The sequence below is a fragment of the Zea mays genome, chromosome 3, assembly GCF_902167145.1.
Source record: "Zea mays cultivar B73 chromosome 3, Zm-B73-REFERENCE-NAM-5.0, whole genome shotgun sequence".
Classification (NCBI taxonomy): Eukaryota; Viridiplantae; Streptophyta; class Magnoliopsida; order Poales; family Poaceae; genus Zea; species Zea mays.
This window is the reverse complement of record NC_050098.1, coordinates 147,813,654-147,833,393: the sequence shown is the minus strand read 5'-3', so window position 1 is coordinate 147,833,393 and position 19,740 is coordinate 147,813,654. Positions and strand designations below refer to the sequence as shown.

The 19,740-nt window shown below is 44.5% G+C and overlaps 2 protein-coding genes across 2 annotated transcripts; both read left to right on the top strand.

Moving 5' to 3' along the window:
* Positions 1-2,630: 2,630 nt before the first annotated feature.
* On the top strand, positions 2,631-6,067 carry LOC100282859 (uncharacterized). The gene is made up of 7 exons (NM_001155765.2): positions 2,631-2,909; positions 3,692-3,839; positions 3,937-3,990; positions 4,233-4,324; positions 4,715-4,941; positions 5,484-5,660; positions 5,746-6,067. The coding sequence occupies exons 1-7, from the start codon at positions 2,725-2,727 to the stop codon at positions 5,889-5,891; spliced, it is 1,029 nt and encodes a 342-aa protein (NP_001149237.2). The 5' UTR covers positions 2,631-2,724; the 3' UTR covers positions 5,892-6,067.
* Positions 6,068-9,064: 2,997 nt separating this feature from the next.
* On the top strand, positions 9,065-10,325 carry LOC100192640 (uncharacterized). Its single transcript, NM_001137854.1, has one exon. It carries the CDS (start codon positions 9,205-9,207, stop codon positions 9,484-9,486), a length of 282 nt encoding a protein of 93 aa, NP_001131326.1. The 5' UTR covers positions 9,065-9,204; the 3' UTR covers positions 9,487-10,325.
* Positions 10,326-19,740: the final 9,415 nt, after the last annotated feature.

The following is a 19,740-nucleotide window of genomic DNA, read 5'->3' as shown; positions in this document are numbered from 1 at the left end:
GGCCTTCACCAATTAACATAGTGTGGTTGGGGATCACGATATCGAGGGGTAATTTCTTGGCCCTTTGTCACTTCGGATGGGGTTATGGTGTTTGTCAGTCTTGGCTGGCGGTTCTTGAGTATGGGTCAGCGTACTAGCGCCCAAACAATGAACATTTCGCTGATCGGGGACGAAGTCCCTTTCTATGTTGCAGGCTTTCTCCTGATCTCTGAGGACTGTTATGACTCCACCGAGACCTAGGATCTTCATGCACAAGTATAATTCATGAATTGTTGTTTCGAAGGCGTTGATGGCCCCCTGCCTAAGATTGCATTGTATGGATACACCACACGTCAATGACACCGAAGGTGATCTGCCCGGTCTGTGCATTTGGGACAGTACTGAAGGACAGTGGTAGAATAATTTTCTCGAGGGGTGAATTGGTCTTGCCTCCGAATCCAAACATGGGATAATTTGTAGGTTGTAGCTGATTTGGATTTATGCCCATCCTCTCGAAGGCGTGGAGGAATGTGATGTCGGTCTGACTGCCGTTATCGACGAGGGCCTTGCAAATTTCCCATCCTGTCATGTTGCAGCTGATGACAATGGCATCGGTGTGTGGGGCATTGAGGAGGCTGGCATCGCTCGTTTCAAAAAGGGGGATATGCAACCACTTGGTCTAGACGACTGCCCCGTTGGCAGCGACATGGTTGACACTTCGATAGTACTCTCTTCTTTGTCTTTTCGTGTCGAAGTCTATATTGGAGCTTCCGTTAATTACATTTATTATGTCATGGACCAGTAGCTGAGGGTAGCACTCTTCTTCCTTTGGTGGGGAGGGGGTAACTGTCTTTGGTGGTTTGGATGCGGAGGGGGGTGGTAGTTGTAGCCTTTCTAGGTGTGATGGCAGTGGTTGGTAATTTGGTTGGTACTGTTGGTAATGGTTGTATGCTTCTTGCTGAGAGTGTTGGAATTGTGGTTGGAATATGTGGGCTATGGCCTTCGCTGGCTGCTCTGGGAGATCCCTTTTTCCATGCGCGTCAGTCTCTGGTTGAGTGACTAGTCAAGAAAAATGCAGTAGGGCTTGTACTTGCGAGGTGGACCACATCCAAGTCCCCTGCTCCTGGGTGGTCTATCACCTCTTGATGACTAGTAATTTTGGTCATAATTGTGATGGGTGTGTTCGAGCTGTTGAATATTGTGGATTTGGGTTTGCGATAAAGGACGTTCGCGACCATGTTTTGGAGCTTCCTGGGTATGAAGGGTCCCTTGGTTTACGCTGTGCCTCAACCTTGTGGGTGTGAAGGGTCCCTTGGCTTACGGTGTGCCTCAACCTTGCATATGCGAAGGCTCTTGAGTAATAGTTGTTTCTCGGTGTGGATACCGAGGTCCATGCCATCCTGGAGGTCTTTATCATTGTCTTTCGGAGGCATTCCAAATGGTTGGTGCTGGTGGCCTACTGCGGTGTTAAAACCTGGGGAGCGAAGGAAAGTTCCTTGTCAGATTCGGCCAAACTTTAGCTTTGTAGGGTAGACTTTTTGGGTTTGGGAGGGGGTCTCCACAGTTTTCTGAACTAGTGGTGTGGACCTCGCCTTCTTGTTCGGTGGAGGTGGTTATTTGTTTTTGTTTTATGGCATGGCCCTCGGCATGTGAATCGTTGGTGGCCTTCGGGTTTTGTGGTAGGGGTTGGTCAGTAGCGAGGGTAAGCTTGCCCTTCTTGACGGTGAGGGCTGCTCTGGCTCGTTCAATGGTGAGCTAGACCGAGTGGTCTTTTTGGGAGGCATTGTGGGAATAGTCTTCGTCACATGAACGATGGGCGTCAAATGTTGGGCACTGACACACACAACACTCTGTCAGGTGGACCCAAACACTCAAAGATGGTGGGATAGAGCTCATGTGCACGACAAGACAAATGACAGGAAATTGTAGCTTCTTGTTATGCGTGTCCTATCCCGCTACAGAACAGGATATTTATAGGCACGTACAGGGGTAGGTGGTCCAAAGTTGGGTCCTACCCTCGGCTACCAACTATATCCAAGAAATATTCCATGTAATTGGTTAATTACAGCACCGCATGCGCTGCGGTCGGTGCACACCAAATATAACCGCCAACTACGCTGATAGGTGGGCCCATCGATGTGCCATCTGGTTAACACAACGGGCCGACGTGTAGCTTCTGCCACCTTTGGAGTATTCACAATGCGGAATCCTTCGCTGCACTTGGACGAATGAGTGGAGTTGAAGGCCCTAAGGTGACGTAGCGACGAAGGCCTTGGTTGCTGACAACCGTCACGAGGCCTTTGTTGTTGTTGTTTCTTGCTATGAACGACCGCTGGGTCGAAGGTCCCTTTGGCTATAGATCTATGTAATTAGCCAACATGAAAGAAAGGTTAAAGCTTTGCTATATGATCAAGTTTGTGTTTGGTCTCCGAACAACAACTGTGTTCAAAAGATCAGATATATAACCGTACAAAACATATTTTTACATTATAAATAACACTATTTATAGAGTAGAGTTTAAAATAAGAGATACAAAGATAAGAGGTGAAAGCTGCTCGAAATAGTGCTGCCCAGCTGCAACTCACATTTCGGGCCCATTTAACCCGAGTCCTTATCCTTTAAAATGGAGAAAAAATATCTCCCCTCCTTCCTGATCATCCTCTCAGTCCTTGCTTGTCCTCCCATCCCGGAGATCGACGGCTGCTTGCCGCACTCGCTCCAGCGGCCAGCCGGCCACAGGCAACTATGGCCGCCTCTGCCGCCGCCGCGGGGCCTGCTACCTTTCTCCCGCGCCTCCCCTCGCCACGGTCTCCGTCTCCTATGCTCCCTCCTCTCGGACGGAGAGCCCATCCCGTCGCCGCTCCGCTCTGTCTCTCCGCCAAGCGCCGCGCCTGCGCCGCCATGGGCTCCAGCTCCTCCTCCAACTCAGGGTACGCAGCTTTACATTCCGCGGGAAACCCGCGCCGTTTTTTTGGCGCGACACCTTCACGTGCTCGATGTGATAGCAGACGTATTATATATTGTGCCGTGGGTGACGCGTGTGTGGTATGGTGATTTTGTTGGGCTGTTATACGAGGTGCGTTGTAGTTGATTGTACTAGTTCCCAAGATGTCTGTTTCCCTCAGGCGCTATAGATCATTGACTGCTAATTGAAAAGTTGAAGAGGAGGCTAGCATAACAAGGGCATCTACCTTTTATCATAGAGAAAATTCTTCGTATGTCCAATATCTGATTTGACATCATAAATGTATTAATCACTTCTATATCACTCGGATGCATGTCACTGCCAGTGACGTGGCATAGAAGGGTAAGAAAATTGTATGTTATAATCTCTTCTATATCATTGACGATGGTATAAAAAAAAATAAGAAATTGCATCCGAGTGGCATATAAGTAATTAGAGTATATATAGTGGCAAATAAGGTACTAAGCAAAATTACAGTGATATATAGGAAATTGTCCCTTTATTATAAGACTATAACCATCATTGTGTGAAATGAACAGCAATAAAACGTTATACATATGCATGTTAGAGGTACTCAAGTGCAACATTGTGGCTGGATCATTTCTGTGTAATCAGCAACTTTCCTATCACGAGTTTCTTCGTTTATGGAGCCACTTTTGTACTACTTACTTCCTTTCCATGTTGAAGCCTCGATGTAATTCTGGATTAGATTTTGTCATTCAAACTCATGCTTGTTTCGTTTTTCAGAAATCAAACGTCACTGATGCTGCCGTTCAGCTTTACATTCGATGAAGATTCTTCTAGTTCCAGAAGGCTATATAGATGGAAAAGGGTATTGCTCAAAGTAAGTGGGGAAGCTCTTGCCGGGAATCACACAGAAAACATCGACCCAAAGGTTAATCTTCTTTTGGTGGAGCATCTTTAAACACTGACAGCAGACGATTTATATGAGTGGGTCATGGAAATTGATGTGAACATGTGCTCTATTGCAGATTACAATGGCTATTGCAAGAGAAGTTGCTTCTGTCACCAAACTAGGTGTAGAGGTGCCCTCCTGTCTTTTATTTCATTATTGATTACATCTTGTATTACTTGGTTCAAGGTTTAGAATTGATGAAGTAAAGAGTGCTAGTACATCTTTTTAATAGTAGGCATTATCTCAATGGCTCAATTCTGTTGCATTCCTATCAAGTGCTTTTGGATGTGTATTTGTGTGTGTGTGATTTACCTTTTGTTTTCTCTAAAGCAATCGCATGATGTGCATTAAAAAATGTGAGAGCCCTTGCAGGTTGCTATTGTTGTTGGCGGTGGCAATATCTTCCGTGGGGCCTCTTGGGCTGGATGTAGTGGGCTTGACCGCTCATCTGCGGATTACATCGGGTAAGATGTTCAATGCCCTTATTCTATGCTCAGCTGTTAAGTAGATTTAAAAAGGAGTTGAATGCAATAAAGTATGATATAGCTAAGCCAAATAATGAAACAAAAAGTGAGCCTAATATCAACACATTTATTCATGCCTAATGTTCAAGCTGCTTGTAAATTTTCTGGAGTATTCCATCAAAATAGTTCACTGAGTGGAAAGGGCAAATAGTTTTAAGGAACCTGCCATTTCATCAAAGCTCCAAGCCACTTGTAGTTTATTAGTTATTATCTTCCTGTAACATTTTGTGACTCTACTGTTCATTCTGGAAGGCATTCTTGTGATAACCAGTTGTATAGTTTTGGTACTATTAAAACAACAGTACATCTTATTATGCTTTCCTAATTCAGCATGCTGGCCACTGTGATGAATGCTATATTTCTTCAAGCGACGATGGAGAGCATCGGAATACCGACCCGTGTCCAGACTGCCTTCCGTATGTCAGAAGTTGCAGAACCATACATACGCCGAAGAGCTGTCAGACATTTAGAGAAAGGAAGAGTTGTCATATTTGCTGCTGGAACAGGGAACCCATTCTTCACGACTGATACAGCTGCTGCTCTCCGTTGTGCCGAAAGTGAGTCCATCTTCTACTCTTCACTGATGAACTATTGTGATTAAAAAGATCTTGATAAACATGCTTGCAGGAATGTCTATTCATTCACTTTTAAAAATAGTTGCTTAAGCAGTAGTTATTGTACTATAGTTTGCTGGTCATTTGACTAACTAGGACTCTCTCTTGGCAACACTTTATGCTATCTATGTACTTGTTACCTTGTTCTTTTAGTTGTATGATGATATATTGAGAACATTTTGGTGCAGATTAAGTGAAATATATAAGCTGTGGATTGAATAGTTGATTTCCTGCCACAGTTCTGCAACTTGCACAAAATTTGTGTTGGGATGTGTTTTCACTGACTCTGTTTACTACATATTTACACAAGCAGTCATTTAGTCACAAGGTGCTGTGTGCCTATGGAATCATGCTATCATCGTGTGGGCTTGAACTTAGCTTTCCTAGACTAGTCCTCGGATGAACAACCCTGTTTCGTTGGTTTTTCTTTTTGCTTAGTTTATTGTGCCATTGACCTTTTTTATGCGCTATTATTATGTGAGCAGTCAATGCAGAGGTAGTGCTGAAAGCAACAAATGTTGATGGTGTGTATGATGCGGACCCCAGGCAGAATCCAAATGCCCGCCTTCTGGAGACTGTGAGCTATCATGAAGTTACGACAAGAGATCTCTCAGTAATGGATATGACTGCTATTACACTATGCCAAGAAAACAACATTCCCAGTATGGACGCTATCTGTTTGACTTTGTATTGATTTTTTTTTTCATTTCATTTTTATAGATTTCAACTTGTCATGTCATTATGCAGTTGTCGTGTTTAACTTGCAAGAGCCTGGAAACATTGCAAAGGCTATTGTCGGTGAGAAGGTTGGTACCTTCATCGGATGCACAAGAGATCAGGAGCTAAATGGAAACACACTGGTTCAAGAAAGAAGATTGGTTAATGAGGCGTGATCTCCAGAGATGCAAGAGTTGGGGGGGCTCCCTCTTCTCTTATTCAGTTTTTATATATACATATGAGGTTTAGGGTTGGGGGCTGGTGCTGGAATTAGATTAGATTAGCTATCAAAATCCTGATAATAGTTGTAACCGTGAAATAAGACACTTGGACGAAATTAAAATTTTCCTGCAAAGTGCTATTGTTCTGTGTACCTAAAGATCAATTTTGCTGGCTCCCGGACAGTGAACAACGATGTGCACGTGCTTGATACGCCGCATGCTCTGCCTTCCCCCTCCTCAGTGACCTTGCTGCTCTGCCCTCCCCTGCATCTGTCCATCGCAGTGCCCGTGGCCACCTCAGCCCTTTGTTCTTCCTCCCCTTCCTTCCACCACCTTCTTTCTATTGTATAAAGGTAAGGAGGTGACTCAGGCGAGGAGAATTTTGACTTGTAGGACATCTAATCATCGTTGACATCTTTTAATCCCCTCCCATACCTACCAAACTAAAAGGAGCCTTAGGATGTTGTTGCTTTAGTTTTGTTTTAAGTTTAGTCTTTTGATTAAAAAAAACCTTGACGACTTGGGGGTAAGACATCACACATGGATTATCTTAAGCCATTCAAAACAATTAACCAACTTAGTTAGAAGCCCTTCCGCAATCTTTTGATTAAAATGTTTTTTCTAGCGCCATGTGTAGATGGTTTGGCTAGCATAGGATGTTTATGTTTCGAGTCTACCATGGTGAGTCATGTTAGTGTACACGAGCTATGATGGCTGGTAGACGTGAAACATGACCGAGTGGTGTAACATATGGATGGTCAGAATTGTTGAACCTTGTATGGAACATATGTTGTTGTCCTACTTTGGTATATGCAAATATGTATGATATCAGTTGTGTTCCTTTCTTGTGTTTGTGAGAATAGACAAACATAACACTGTTGCGCGTATGTCGCAAGAGGTTCCTGAAGAGGAGGGCGCACAAAGCGCGCCTCCTGTTATAGTAATAATAATATAGAGAGATAGGTGACCTATGTCATATAATTCACTTTATTTTACCAGGAAATATAGAAGAAAGCAAAGTTTATATTTCAATCCTCCAAGGGCTTCACATCTAGATACACAGGTATTAGTCGACCAGACAAATATTATATATGTTTGAGTTGAATCCATTGTCGAGTCATTTTTTTTTGGCCACGTCTACTACGTTGCATAGAAGTTTTTCATGTTTTTGATCAAAATTAGCGGTTGTTACGGACTTGTGGATCCAAATTAAGGCTTAAACCAAATTTCAACCTTAATAACCTTCTCATCAATTTATGTAAAACCCTGAAGATACATTGAAGGGGAGAAGGTCCTTGTTTTTAATTGTGTTGTCTCGCTTTGATGTCTTTCAAGAATTAAAACGAGTGACCAACAATACATAGGGGTGGTAATGGATCGTGAACCAAATGCTTCTTCACAAAATAGTAGGGCACTAAATAAATTTTAGTTCAAAAATGAATAGAAATAGGACCCGATCCTAATCCGATCCGATCATTAAATTTTATAGTGTAAAATTTGGAGCACATTATCAACCCTAACAATACACCCATCTATGGTCTTAAAAGTTCTATGATTGCTTCTTGTACACATTCTAGATCATCTTTATTCAGATCATACTTAAATTGTGGCCATTATTAAAAAAAGGTGCCTATCCTATAGGTTCACATTTTTTTCTTAATTATGCTTGAACTGAGATTTAGTGTTTAAGAAGAGATGCCAAGCTACTGGTGATCGATTGCCAAGTGATCTCAAGCAACTGGGAGTGCATGGCCATGGTGAAATCTTCATCACCACGATACCTCCACATCTCTTTATTATTCCACTTTTACTTGCCCACAACTTTTCAACTCTGATCAACCCAACTCCTTATGATTTGATCAGGAAGAAGATCCCCTTGCCAGTTTGGTAAAGGATATCATGGGAGTTAGGAGGATTTCGTTTATCACGAATCTGTATCTAGAGGAAGAAGCTCCAATAGAGAACATCGACGCTACTGTTTTTGAAATAGACATTTCTTTTAGAATACCTCTTCAAATACATATCTTTTCCGGAGTGATCTCATCAAGATTGGATAGGGAAATAAAAATGGGTTGAGGCAAAAGGAGGGGGGCATGGGATGGGTGTAGTCTTTATTTATCTATCCCTATCTTCAATTCAATTGTCCAAACATGGAATCAAATTATCCCACCCTTATTTCCCACTTCCCAAATTGAAGGCCATGTTGACCTAGAAAAATTTGGGCATAATCTGTTGTTAAACTCTACCAATGTATTGAAAGAAAATGAGTTCCCTAAAAATATCAAAAGCGGATCGCATTTTGAATAAAATGAATGCAACTAAAACGGGCAACAAAAAAGGCTTAAACACGGGATCAAAATACTTAGAACAAGCTTTTGAAAATAAATATTGTATGTTGGTGGCAACAAGTCGTTTTACAACAATTATAAAACGATACATAAAATGCTAACAAAAAACTAGATAGACCCACACAACATACAATTGTTTGTGCGTAACACAGCTAGGTTGGGCATGTTAGCCGGGACCAACTTTGGAGATGTCGTAGTGCTCGCTGAGCTTAGCCAGGTACTGGTTGAAGTCCTGCATGCGGTCCCTGTGTGACTTATTGGCGAATTTGGCCATCTTTTGCATGTCGATCTTATGCTTCTGTTCCATATAGCGGCGCTCTGCTGGTGTGAGATGGTCATAGTTAGGATGTGGATTCCCTTCATCTCCATTCTTATCAGATTCAGTCTGAGACGACTCCTCACGCTGGTACTTCTTCTTTTTCTTTACTCCACCATCTTTCACGTCTAGCGCTTTACTCTTCAGCTTCAGTCATCTCCCCCAACGACGTTTTGGTATCCTAACATCTTGGTGTAACAAAGAAATCGAGTAAAGTTGTAGAGATACTACCGTTGAACACGAGAGACGGAACTGCGGATGTTGTATCATAGAGACTGAACCGAAGTGATTGCACGATAAATATATATTACCTAGTCACACGGGATTGAAGCGTCCAGAGTCCGTGTCCGAGCTCCTGTTCCACGCAGTGTCCGTGTTCGTGTCCGAGTCCGAGCTCCTGTTCCAAGCGATTTTTGGCCGTTGAGCACTCGCCGCTGGGTCCTGGCGCATTGTGCAGTTCAGTCTTGTGGTTGTGGGGAACAGTATTTGTCCGAGGCCCATCCTCGCGCGGTGCTCCCGTGCAAGGGCAGGTTCTCTCCTGCGGGCTGCGGTGCTGTGCGGCGGTCGCCAAACTCGTCGTGCTGCGGCGGTCGCCATCCTCGTCATGCTGCGGCGGTCGCCAAACTCGTCGTGCCTGCAGTCGGATTTGGCTCCACGAGTACGACTACGTCTCGCCCCTCATCCATCTGCTCCCTGCGGCCATGTGGAATCCCCTCCTCTTCCCTCTCCAAAAAATCTGCGACCGGTCTTCTCACCGTTGAGCACTCGCACAGCGCCGTCGTCCTGCTGCTGCTGTTCCAGGTCATCGTGTAGGTACCGCCAACCACCTATATCTGGCCTTCGACAGCGGATTTCATTTCCCCTCTCTCGGTTCTATAGGGCCTAGCTGCGAGGGGCTCCTGTTCCCTCTGGAATCCATCGCCGAGCCCCCAGTGTATAGGGCTAGCCAACGTATAGTTTCTCTGCTCCGATCTGCTCACCGATTGTTCGCCATTTTTTTTGTGTCCTTTGTAGGGCTCTTCTGCTGCGGATCGGGCCAAAGCGCGGTAGTCTGGAACGTGTGTTGCTTTTATCGTGTGCAACGTTCGTAGGTGAGCTGCCCGTTCGAGCGTCGTGGTTCTGAGTGTTCCATGTCGTCAATGCTCTACTCCGTGCTCTGGCCATGTAGGTTTTCCCGTCTTTGTTTCTATATGGTTGTCATTTTTGGCCTCGGTGTCTTCTATATGGTTTCGATAAATTAATTGGTTTACTGGCGCTTTCACTCATCTTTGCCCGTGCTGAAAAATGGTCTGATTTGCATCCGTGAATCTCTAATCAGGTTATGTGCAGATTCTTAGAAAACAGTGAAGTTGGAAATATTGGGAGAGTTATGTTGCCAATAGCAGATGCCTACACTCAGCGCAGTTGGCGGTGGGCAAGTCCAAAGAGGCCGACGAAGCGGTGGCCCTGAAGCTGGAGAGCCGAGCTGCGCGCGCCACGAACCCTGGCTGCAGAATATAACCGAGTTATTATCGAAGAAGCGAGGAGAGACACAGTGGGATGAGCGGCGGCACTGTCATTGTCGCCGCTTCCTTCACCATGTACCATGTCATTTTGTCGAACGCAGCGGTTGCTTTTTCTCAACGTGGAGAAGGCGATGCCTAGGTTCTAGAATAATATAGTAACATATAGGACCGAGTCGTCCATTCCTGTTATAGGAAAGAAAAATGTGAAGCATCTTTGGCCATTGGAACGTGATCACGCGGCAAGGAAAAAGATCCAAGCGCCGCCTCTCCCTCCCACAGCTATTGATCCAAACGCGCTCGACCTCTGGAAGCATCGTGATGTCGACGTGCGGAGTTGTCGAGAGGCTATACAGGATAATGTCCACTCGATGTTCATCGTTTTGGTGCCAAAAAAATAGCGAAGTGGATACTCTAGCCGGCGAGCTTTGCTCCCGGCTGTAATATATAGGAATGTGTAGTCTCTTGACCTTAGTGTATTTTCTCTGGGTTATAGGGTTCTTGTAAAGTTACCACATGTACTTTTGCCCTTTTAGACCCTATGGAATAGTAAACTTACTATTTTCTACTCTTCTCTAAGATCTAATTTGGATGCTCTAGTATTGACTCATATACATATGTATTGAGGTGTATTGGGGTGTAACTTAAACTAATTTACACCTCAATCCACCTCAACACATATGGATTGGAGTCAATACTAGAATAGTCAAACAAAGCCTAACATGGTAACAGAGCCAAGCTAGGAAGCTAGGATTGGCTCCACATAGCTGTCGCCGTCAGCCACTGCACCACCATGCGCGTTTCTCGGCGTCCGCGCTCGTCCCTGCCCCGACCGGCGGCTCGCCCTGCGCCGCCACGCCCCCCTCGCCTGCACTCTCGTCTCTCCGTGAGCACCGCTCCCCTCGCCTGCACGCGTGTCGTGGCGTCTGTGTGAGCTCCGCTCGGACCACGGCTCGGCCCCGCCCGCAGCTCGCCCTGCACTGCCGCGTGCATCGGTGTCAGTGCGCTAGGTCCCCGCCTGCAACGTGCCTGCTCGCCTCAGCGCTCCTGCCTGCGTGTGCTCCTGCCTCCACCAGCTCCGAGCATCAGCCGATGTGTCGTCGGTGGTGCAGCTCCGCCGCGCTCCATCTCCTTTATTGTTGGTGCTCGACCCGGTTGTTCCGCTGTCTCACCCCAACAGCAGCTCTTCTGCCTTCTGTCGTGTACTCCATATCTCTAAACATGGCTGCTCCTCGTTCCAACCCACTTGTGCAACTTCCATCCGTCACCTTCGCTGGCACCAACTACCGGGAGTGGTCCACTATGCTTCATGTGTGTCTCAATAGCCACCGCTCTCTACATCTCCACCTTGGAGCTCCCTAGCTCTATTCGACAGCAGGATTCCTCTGTCGATGCTTTCTATCGCGAGCTGACTAAGGTGTGACGCCAGCTTGACTCGTTGGAGCCACCGTACTGTCGGATTTGTCCCTTTGTGTCCTTTGGCAGAGGCACAACAATGTTATTCGCCTCCATGAGTTTCTTCGATGTCTCCGTTTGGAGTTTTAGAAGCTACAGGCTCAGCTTCTCGCTCGCTCTCCTCTCCCATCCCTGGTTGAGGCAGTCACCTTAGCTAGGGCTGAGGAGATCCGTCTACGTGGTGTGGTGTCGTCTTCCTTGACAGTTCTTGCTGCTCAGACTACATCGTTTACCTTAGCTCCTACTTCGGATCCAGCAGCGGTTCTGAAAGTCGTCTAGAGGGGGGGTGAATAGACGGAATCTGAAATTTACAAACTTAAGCACACACTACAAGCCGGGGTTAGCGTTAGAATTAAATTGGAGTCCGAAAGAGAGGGAAAAAAATCAACAAAGACATAAAGCGGATGAACACGGTGATTTGTTTTACCGAGGTTCGGTTCTTGCAAACCTACTCCCCGTTGAGGTGGTCACAAAGACCGGGTCTCTTTCAACTCTTTCCCTCTCTCAAACGGTCACTTAGACCGAGTGAGCCTTTCTCTTTAATCAAATGGGACACTTAGTCCACTATAAGGACCACCACAACTTGGTGTCTCTTGTTTTGATTACAAGTGAGTTGGAAACAAGAATAGAGGAAGAAGAAAAGCAATCCAAGCACAAGAGCTCAAAATAACACAAAAGTCTCTCTCTAGTCACTAATTTGTTTGGAGTGATTCCGGACTTGGGAGATGATTTGATCTCTTTATTTGTGTCTTGGAATGAAGTCTAGAGCTCTTGTATGAGGTTTGATGGCTAAAAACTTGGATGCATTGAAGTGTGGTGGTTGGGGGTATTTATAGCCCCAACCACCAAAATGACCGTTGGTGAGGGCTTCTATCGTATGGCGCACTGGACAGTCCGGTGTGCCAGCCACGTCACCAGGCCGTTGGGTTTCGACTGTTGGAGCTCTGACATGTGGGGCCACCGGACAGTCACTGTTCACTGTCCGGTGCGCCTTCTGGCTCCTGCTCTGACTCTGCGCGCGCAATTGCGCACTGTTCACTATTCCTGTAGCTTTTGCAGACGACCGTTGGCGCAGTTAGCCGTTACTCCGCTGGCACACCGGACAGTCCGGTGCTACACCGGACAGTCCGGTGAATTATAGCGGAGTGGCTCCCCAAATTCCCGAAGCTAGCGAGTTGGAGGGAATCCACCCTGGTGCACCGGACACTGTCCGATGGCACACCGGACAGTCCGGTGCGCTAGACCAGGGCAGCCTTCGGTTGCTTTGCTCCTTTCTTTTTGAACCCTTTCTTTGAACTTTGTATTGGTTTATTGTGAACCTTTGGCACGTGTAGAACTTATAATCTAGAGCAAACTAGTTAGTCCAATTGTTTGTGTTGGGCAATTCAACCACCAAAATCATTTAGGAAAAGGTGTGAGACTACTTCCCTTTCAATCTCCCCCTTTTTGGTGATTGATGTCAACACAAACCAAAGCAAATATATATACGTGCAGAATTAAACTAGTTTGCATAAGGTAAGTGCAAAGGTTACTTGGAATTAACCAATATACATTTTATAAGATATGCATGGATGCTTTCTTCATTTTTAACATTTTGGACCACGCTTGCACCACATGTTTTGTTTTTGCAAAATCTTTTGGAAATTCTTTTCAAAGTCTTTTTGCAAATAGTCAAAGGTAAATGAATAAGATTTCGAGAAGCATTTTCAAGATTTGAAATTTTCTCCCCCTGTTTCAAATGCTTTTCCTTTGACTAAACAAAACTCCCCCTCAATGAAATTCTCCTCTTAGTGTTCAAGAGGGTTTTAGATATTAATTTTGAAAGGGGTCAAACCAATTTGAAATTATATCAAAAATAAGATATCAATTGAAAAACTTCTTTAAATTCAAATTGAAAGACTATATTTTTGAAATTGGTGGTGGTGCGGTCCTTTTGCTTTGGGCTAATACTTTCTCCCCCTTTGGCATGAATCGCCAAAAATGGATACTTGTGAGTGAAATATAAGCCCTTTTACTTTCTCCCCCCCCCTTTGGCAAAGAATATATGAGTGAAGATTATACCAAATTAGAGAGCGGTGTGGAGTGACGGCGAAGGATGAATAATTCGATGGAGTGGAGTGGAAGCATTGTCTTCGCCGAAGACTCCTTTTCCCTTTCAATCTATGACTTAGCATGAAATACACTTGAAAAACACATTAGTCATAGCACATGAAAGAGATATGATCAAAGGTATATAAATTAGCTATATGTGCAAAACATCAATCAAAATTCCTAGAATCAAGAATATTTAGCTCATGCCTAAGTTTGGTAAAGGTTTTTTCATCTAATGGCTTGGTAAAGATATCGGCTAATTGTTCTTTGGTGCTCACATAGGCTATCTCGATATCCCCCTTTGTTGGTGATCCCTCAAAAAGTGATACCGAATGGCTATGTGCTTAGTGCGGCTGTGCTCAACGGGATTATCCGCCATGCGGATTGCACTCTCATTATCACATAGGAGAGGAACTTTGGTTAATTTATAACCATAGTCCCTAAGGGTTTGCCTCATCCAAAGCAATTGCGTGCAACAATGGCCTATGGCAATATACTCGGCTTCGGCGGTAGAAAGAGCTACAGAATTTTGTTTCTTAGAAGCCCAAGACACCAGGGATCTTCCCAAGAACTGACAAGTCCCTGATGTGCTCTTTCTATCAATTTTACACCCTGCCCAATCAGCATCTGAATAGCCAATTAAATCAAAAGTGGATCCCCTGGGGTACCAAAGGCCAAACTTAGGAGTATAAACTAAATATCTCAAGATTCGTTTTACGGCCCTAAGGTGAACTTCCTTAGGATCGGCTTGGAATCTTGCACACATGCATACGGAAAGCATAATATCCGGTCGAGATGCACATAAATAAAGTAAAGATCCTATCATCGACCGGTATACCTTTTGATCTACGGATTTACCTCCCGTGTCGAGGTCGAGATGCCCATTGGTTCCAATGGGTGTCTTGATGGGCTTGGCATCCTTCATCCCAAACTTGGTGAGTATGTCTTGAATGTACTTCGTTTGGCGGATGAAGGTGCCCTCTTGGAGTTGCTTGACTTGAAATCCTAGAAAATACTTCAACTCCCCCATCATAGACATCTCGAATTTTTGAATCATAATCCTACTAAACTCTTCACAAGTAGATTTGTTAGTAGGCCCAAATATGATATCATCAACATAAATTTGGCATACAAACAAATCATTTGCAACTATTTTAGTAAAGAGAGTAGGATCGGCTTTTCCGACTTTGAAGCCATTAGCGATAAGAAAATCCCTTAGGCATTCATACCATGCTCTTGGGGCTTGCTTGAGCCCATAAAGCGCCTTAGAGACTTTATAAACATGGTTAGGGTACTCACTATCTTCAAAGCCGGGAGGTTGCTCAACATAGACCTCCTCCTTGATTGGTCCATTAAGGAAGGCACTTTTCATGTCCATTTGGTAGAGCTTAAAGCCATGGTAAGTAGCATAGGCAAGTAATATACGAATTGACTCAAGCCTAGCTACGGGTGCATAGGTTTCACCGAAATCCAAACCTTCGACTTGTTAATATCCCTTGGCCACAAGTCGAGCTTTGTTTCTTGTCACCACACCATGCTCATCTTGCTTGTTGCGGAAGACCCATTTGGTTCCTACAACATTTTGGTTAGGACGTGGAACAAGATGCCATACCTCATTCCTCGTGAAGTTGTTGAGTTCCTCTTGCATTGCCAACACCCAATCTGAATCCCTTAATGCGTCTTCCACCCTGTATGGCTCAATAGAAGACACAAAGGAGTAATGTTCACAAAAATGTGCGACACGAGATCGAGTGGTTACCCCCTTTTGAATATCGCCGAGGATGGTGTTCACGGGGTGATCTCGTTGTATCGCTTGGTGGACTCTTGGGTGTGGCGGTCTTGGACCCTCATCATCTTCCTTGTCTTGATCATTAGCATCTCCCCCTTGATCATTGTCCTCCTCTTGAGGTAGCTCCTCTTGATCTTCATTTTCATCATCTTGAGCTTGATCCTCATCTTGGGTTGGTGGAGATGCTTGCATGGAGGAAGATGGTTGATCTTGTGCTTGTGGAGGCTCTTCGGATTCCTTAGGACACACATCCCCAATGGACATGTTCCTTAGCGCGACGCATGGAGCCTCTTCATCATCTAGCTCATCAAGATCAACTTGCTCTACTTGAGATCCGTTAGTTTCATCAAACACAATGTCACAAGAAACTTCAACTAGTCCAGTGGACTTGTTAAAGATTCTATATGCCCTTGTGTTTGAATCATAACCGAGTAAAAAGCCTTCTACAGCCTTAGGAGCAAATTTAGATTTTCTACCTTTTTTAACAAGAATAAAGTATTTGCTACCAAAGACTCTAAAATATGAAACATTGGGCTTTTTACCGATGAGGAGTTCATAAGATGTCTTCTTGAGGATTCGGTGTAGGTAGAGACGGTTGATGGCGTAGCAAGCGGTGTTGATTGCTTCCGCCCAAAACCGGTCCGAAGTCTTGTACTCATCAAGCATGGTCCTTGCCATGTCAAGTAGAGTTCTATTCTTCCTCTCAACTACACCATTTTGTTGAGGGGTGTAGGGAGAAGAGAATTCATGCTTGATGCCCTCCTCCTCAAGGAAGCCTTCTATTTGTGAGTTCTTGAACTCCGTTCCATTATCGCTTCTAATCTTTTTGATCCTTAAGCCGAACTCATTTTGAGCCCATCTCAAGAATCCCTTTAAGGTCTCTTGGGTTTGAGATTTATCCTGCAAAAAGAACACCCAAGTGAAGCAAGAATAATCATCCACAACAACTAGACAGTACTTACTCCCGCGGTCCCACCGATGCTTATGTAAGCTATCGGGCCGAATAGGTCCATGTGGAGTAGCTCAAGCGGCCTGTCAGTCGTCATGATGTTCTTGTGTGGAAGATGAACACCAACTTGCTTCCCTACTTGACATGCGCTACAAACTCTGTCTTTCTCAAAATGAACATTTGTTAGTCCTAAAATGTGTTCTCCCTTTAGAAGCTTATGAAGATTCTTCATCCCAACGTGGGCTAGTCGGCGATGCCAGAGCCAACCCATGTTAGTCTTAGCAATTAAGCAAGTGTCGAGTTCAGCTCTATTAAAATCAACTAAGTATAGCTGACCCTCTAACACTCCCTTAAATGCTACTGAATCATCACTTCTTCTAAAGACAGTAACACCTAAATCTGTAAAAAGACAATTGTAGCCCATTTTGCATAATTGAGAAACTGAAAGCAAGTTGTAGTCTAAAGAATCTACAAGAAAAACATTGGAAATAGAATGGTCAGGTGATATAGCAATTTTACCAAGTCCTTTGACCAAACCTTGATTTCCATCCCCGAATGTGATAGCTCTTTGGGGATCATGGTTTTTCTCATAGGAGGAGAACATCCTTTTCTCCCCAGTCATGTGGTTTGTGCACCCGCTATCAATGATCCAACTTGAGCCCCCGGATGCATAAACCTACAAAACAAGTTTAGGCCTTGTTCTTAGGTACCCAAACGGTCTTGGGTCCTTTCACATTAGAAACAAGCACCTTGGGTACCCAAACACAAGTCTTTGACCCCTTGTGTTTGCCCCCAACATATTTGGCAACTACTTTGCCTGATTTGTTAGTGAGCACATAAGAAGCATCAAAAGTTTTAAATGAAATGTTATGTTCATTTGATGCAATAGGAGATTTCTTTTTAGGCATTTTAACATGTGTAGAACGCCTAGAGCTAGAAGCCTCATTTTTATAAATAAAAGCATGGTGAGAAACCGAATGAGTCTTCTTAGCATGAATTCTCCTAATCTTATCCTCAGGATAACCAGCAGGATACAAAATATAGCCCTCATTATCCTGAGGCATGGGAGCCTTGCCCTTAACAAAATTAGACAATCTTTTAGGGGCATTGAGTTTGACATTGCCTCCCTATTGAAAACCAATGCCATCCTTAATGCCAGGGCGTCTCCCACTATAAAGCATACTACGAGCAAATTTAAATTTTTCATTCTCTAATTCATGCTCGGCAATTTTAGCATCTAATTGTGCTATATGATCATTTTGTTGTTTAATCATAGCAATGTGATCATGAATAGCATCAATATTAATATCTCTACATCTAGTACAAATAGTAACATGATCAACACTAGATGTAGAGGGTTTGCATGCATCTAATTCATCAATCTTAGCATGTAAAATAGCATTCTCATTCTTAAGATTAGAAATAACATCATTGCAAACATTTAAATCTTTAGCCTTAGCAATTAATTTTTCATTCTCAATTTTAAGGCTAGAGAGAGATGCATTCAAATTTTCAATCTTAGCAATCAAATTGGCATTATCATTTCTAAGACTAACAATTGAATCATCACAACTATCTAACTTCTCAACCTTAGCAATTAGTTTAGCGTTCTCATTTCTAAGGTTGGAAATGATATCATGGCAAGTGCTTAGCTCACTAGTTAATTTTTCACATTTTTCTATCTCCTGAGCATAAGCATTTTTAACTTTAACATGCTTCTTATTTTCTTTAATAAGGAAGTCCTCTTGGCTATCCAAGAGTTCATCCTTCTCATGAATGGCACTAATCAATTCATTTAATTTTTCCTTTTGTTGCATGTTTAAGTTGGCAAAAAGGGTGAGCAAGTTATCCTCATCATCACTAGAAGTTGCATACTTAGTGGAGGATCTAGATTTTACCTTCTTCTTCTTGCCGTCCTTTGCCATGAGGCATTTGTGGCCGACGTTGGGGAAGAGGAGACCCTTGTTGACGGCGATGTTTGCGGCTTCCTCGTCGGAGGAGGAGTCGGTGGAGCTCTGGTCGGAGTCCCACTCCCGGCAAACATGGGCGTCGCCGCCCTTCTTCTTGTAGTACTTCTTTTTCTCCTTCCTTCTTCCCTTCTTGTCGTCGCCCCTGTCACTATCACTTGATAATGGACATTTTGCAATAAAATGACCGGGCTTACCACACTTGTAGCAAACTTTCTTGGAGCGGGGCTTGTAGTCTTTCCCCCTCCTTTGCTTGAGGATTTGGCGAAAGCTTTTGATGATTAAAGCCATCTCCTCGTTGTCGAGTTTGGAGGCGTCGATGGGGAGCCTACTTGATGTAGACTCTTCTTTCTTCTCCCCCGTCGCTTTGAATGCGCCGGGTTGCACCTCGGGTGTGGAGGTGGCGCCTTGCTCAATGATTTTCTTGGAGCCTTTGATCATCAATTCAAAGCTCACAAATTTTCCTATAACCTACTCGGGAGACATTAGCTTGTATCTAGAATCACCACGAATTAATTGAACTTGTGTAGGATTAAGAAAAACGAGTGATCTTAGAATAACCTTGACCATTTCATGGTCATCCCATTTTGTGCTCTCGAGGTTGCGCACTTGGTTCACCAAGGTCTTGAGCCAGTTGTACATTGCTTGTGGCTCCTCCCCTTGATGAAGCATGAAGCGACCGAGCTCCCCCTCGATCGTTTCCCTTTTGGTGATCTTGGTCACCTCGTCTCCTTCGTGCGCGGTCTTTAGTACGTCCCAAATCTCTTTGGCACTTTTCAACCCTTGCACCTTATTATACTCCTCTCGACTTAGAGAGGCGAGGAGTATAGTTGTGGCTTGGGAGTTGAAATGCCGGATTTGGGCTATCTCGTCTGAGTCATAGCCTTCGTCCCCCACGGATGGTTCCTGCGCACCAAATTCAACAATGTCCCAAATACTAGCGTGGAGTGAGGTTAGATGGTGCCTCATTTTATCACTCCACATACAATAATCTTCACCATCAAAACTGGTGGTTTGCCTAGTGGGACGGAAAGTAAAGGGGTGCGTTTGGAAATGCGAGGATAGCGTAGGGGAATCTTACTAAACTTCTTGCGCTCATGGTGCTTAGAAGTGACAGACGGCGTGTCGGAGCCGGAGGTGGATGGCAATGAAGAGTCGGTCTCGTAGTAGACCACTTTCTTCATTTTCTTCTTCTTGTCGCCACTCCGGTGCGACTTGACGCAGGGAGGTGATTCCTCACTCTTCTTGTTGGCGGACTCCCTCGATGGAGCCTTCCTGTGGCTTGTGGCGGGCTTCTCGCCGGTCCCCATCTCCTTCTTGGCGTGAGCTCCCGACATCACTTCGAGTGGTTAGGCTTTAATAAAGTAACCGGCTCTAATACCAATTG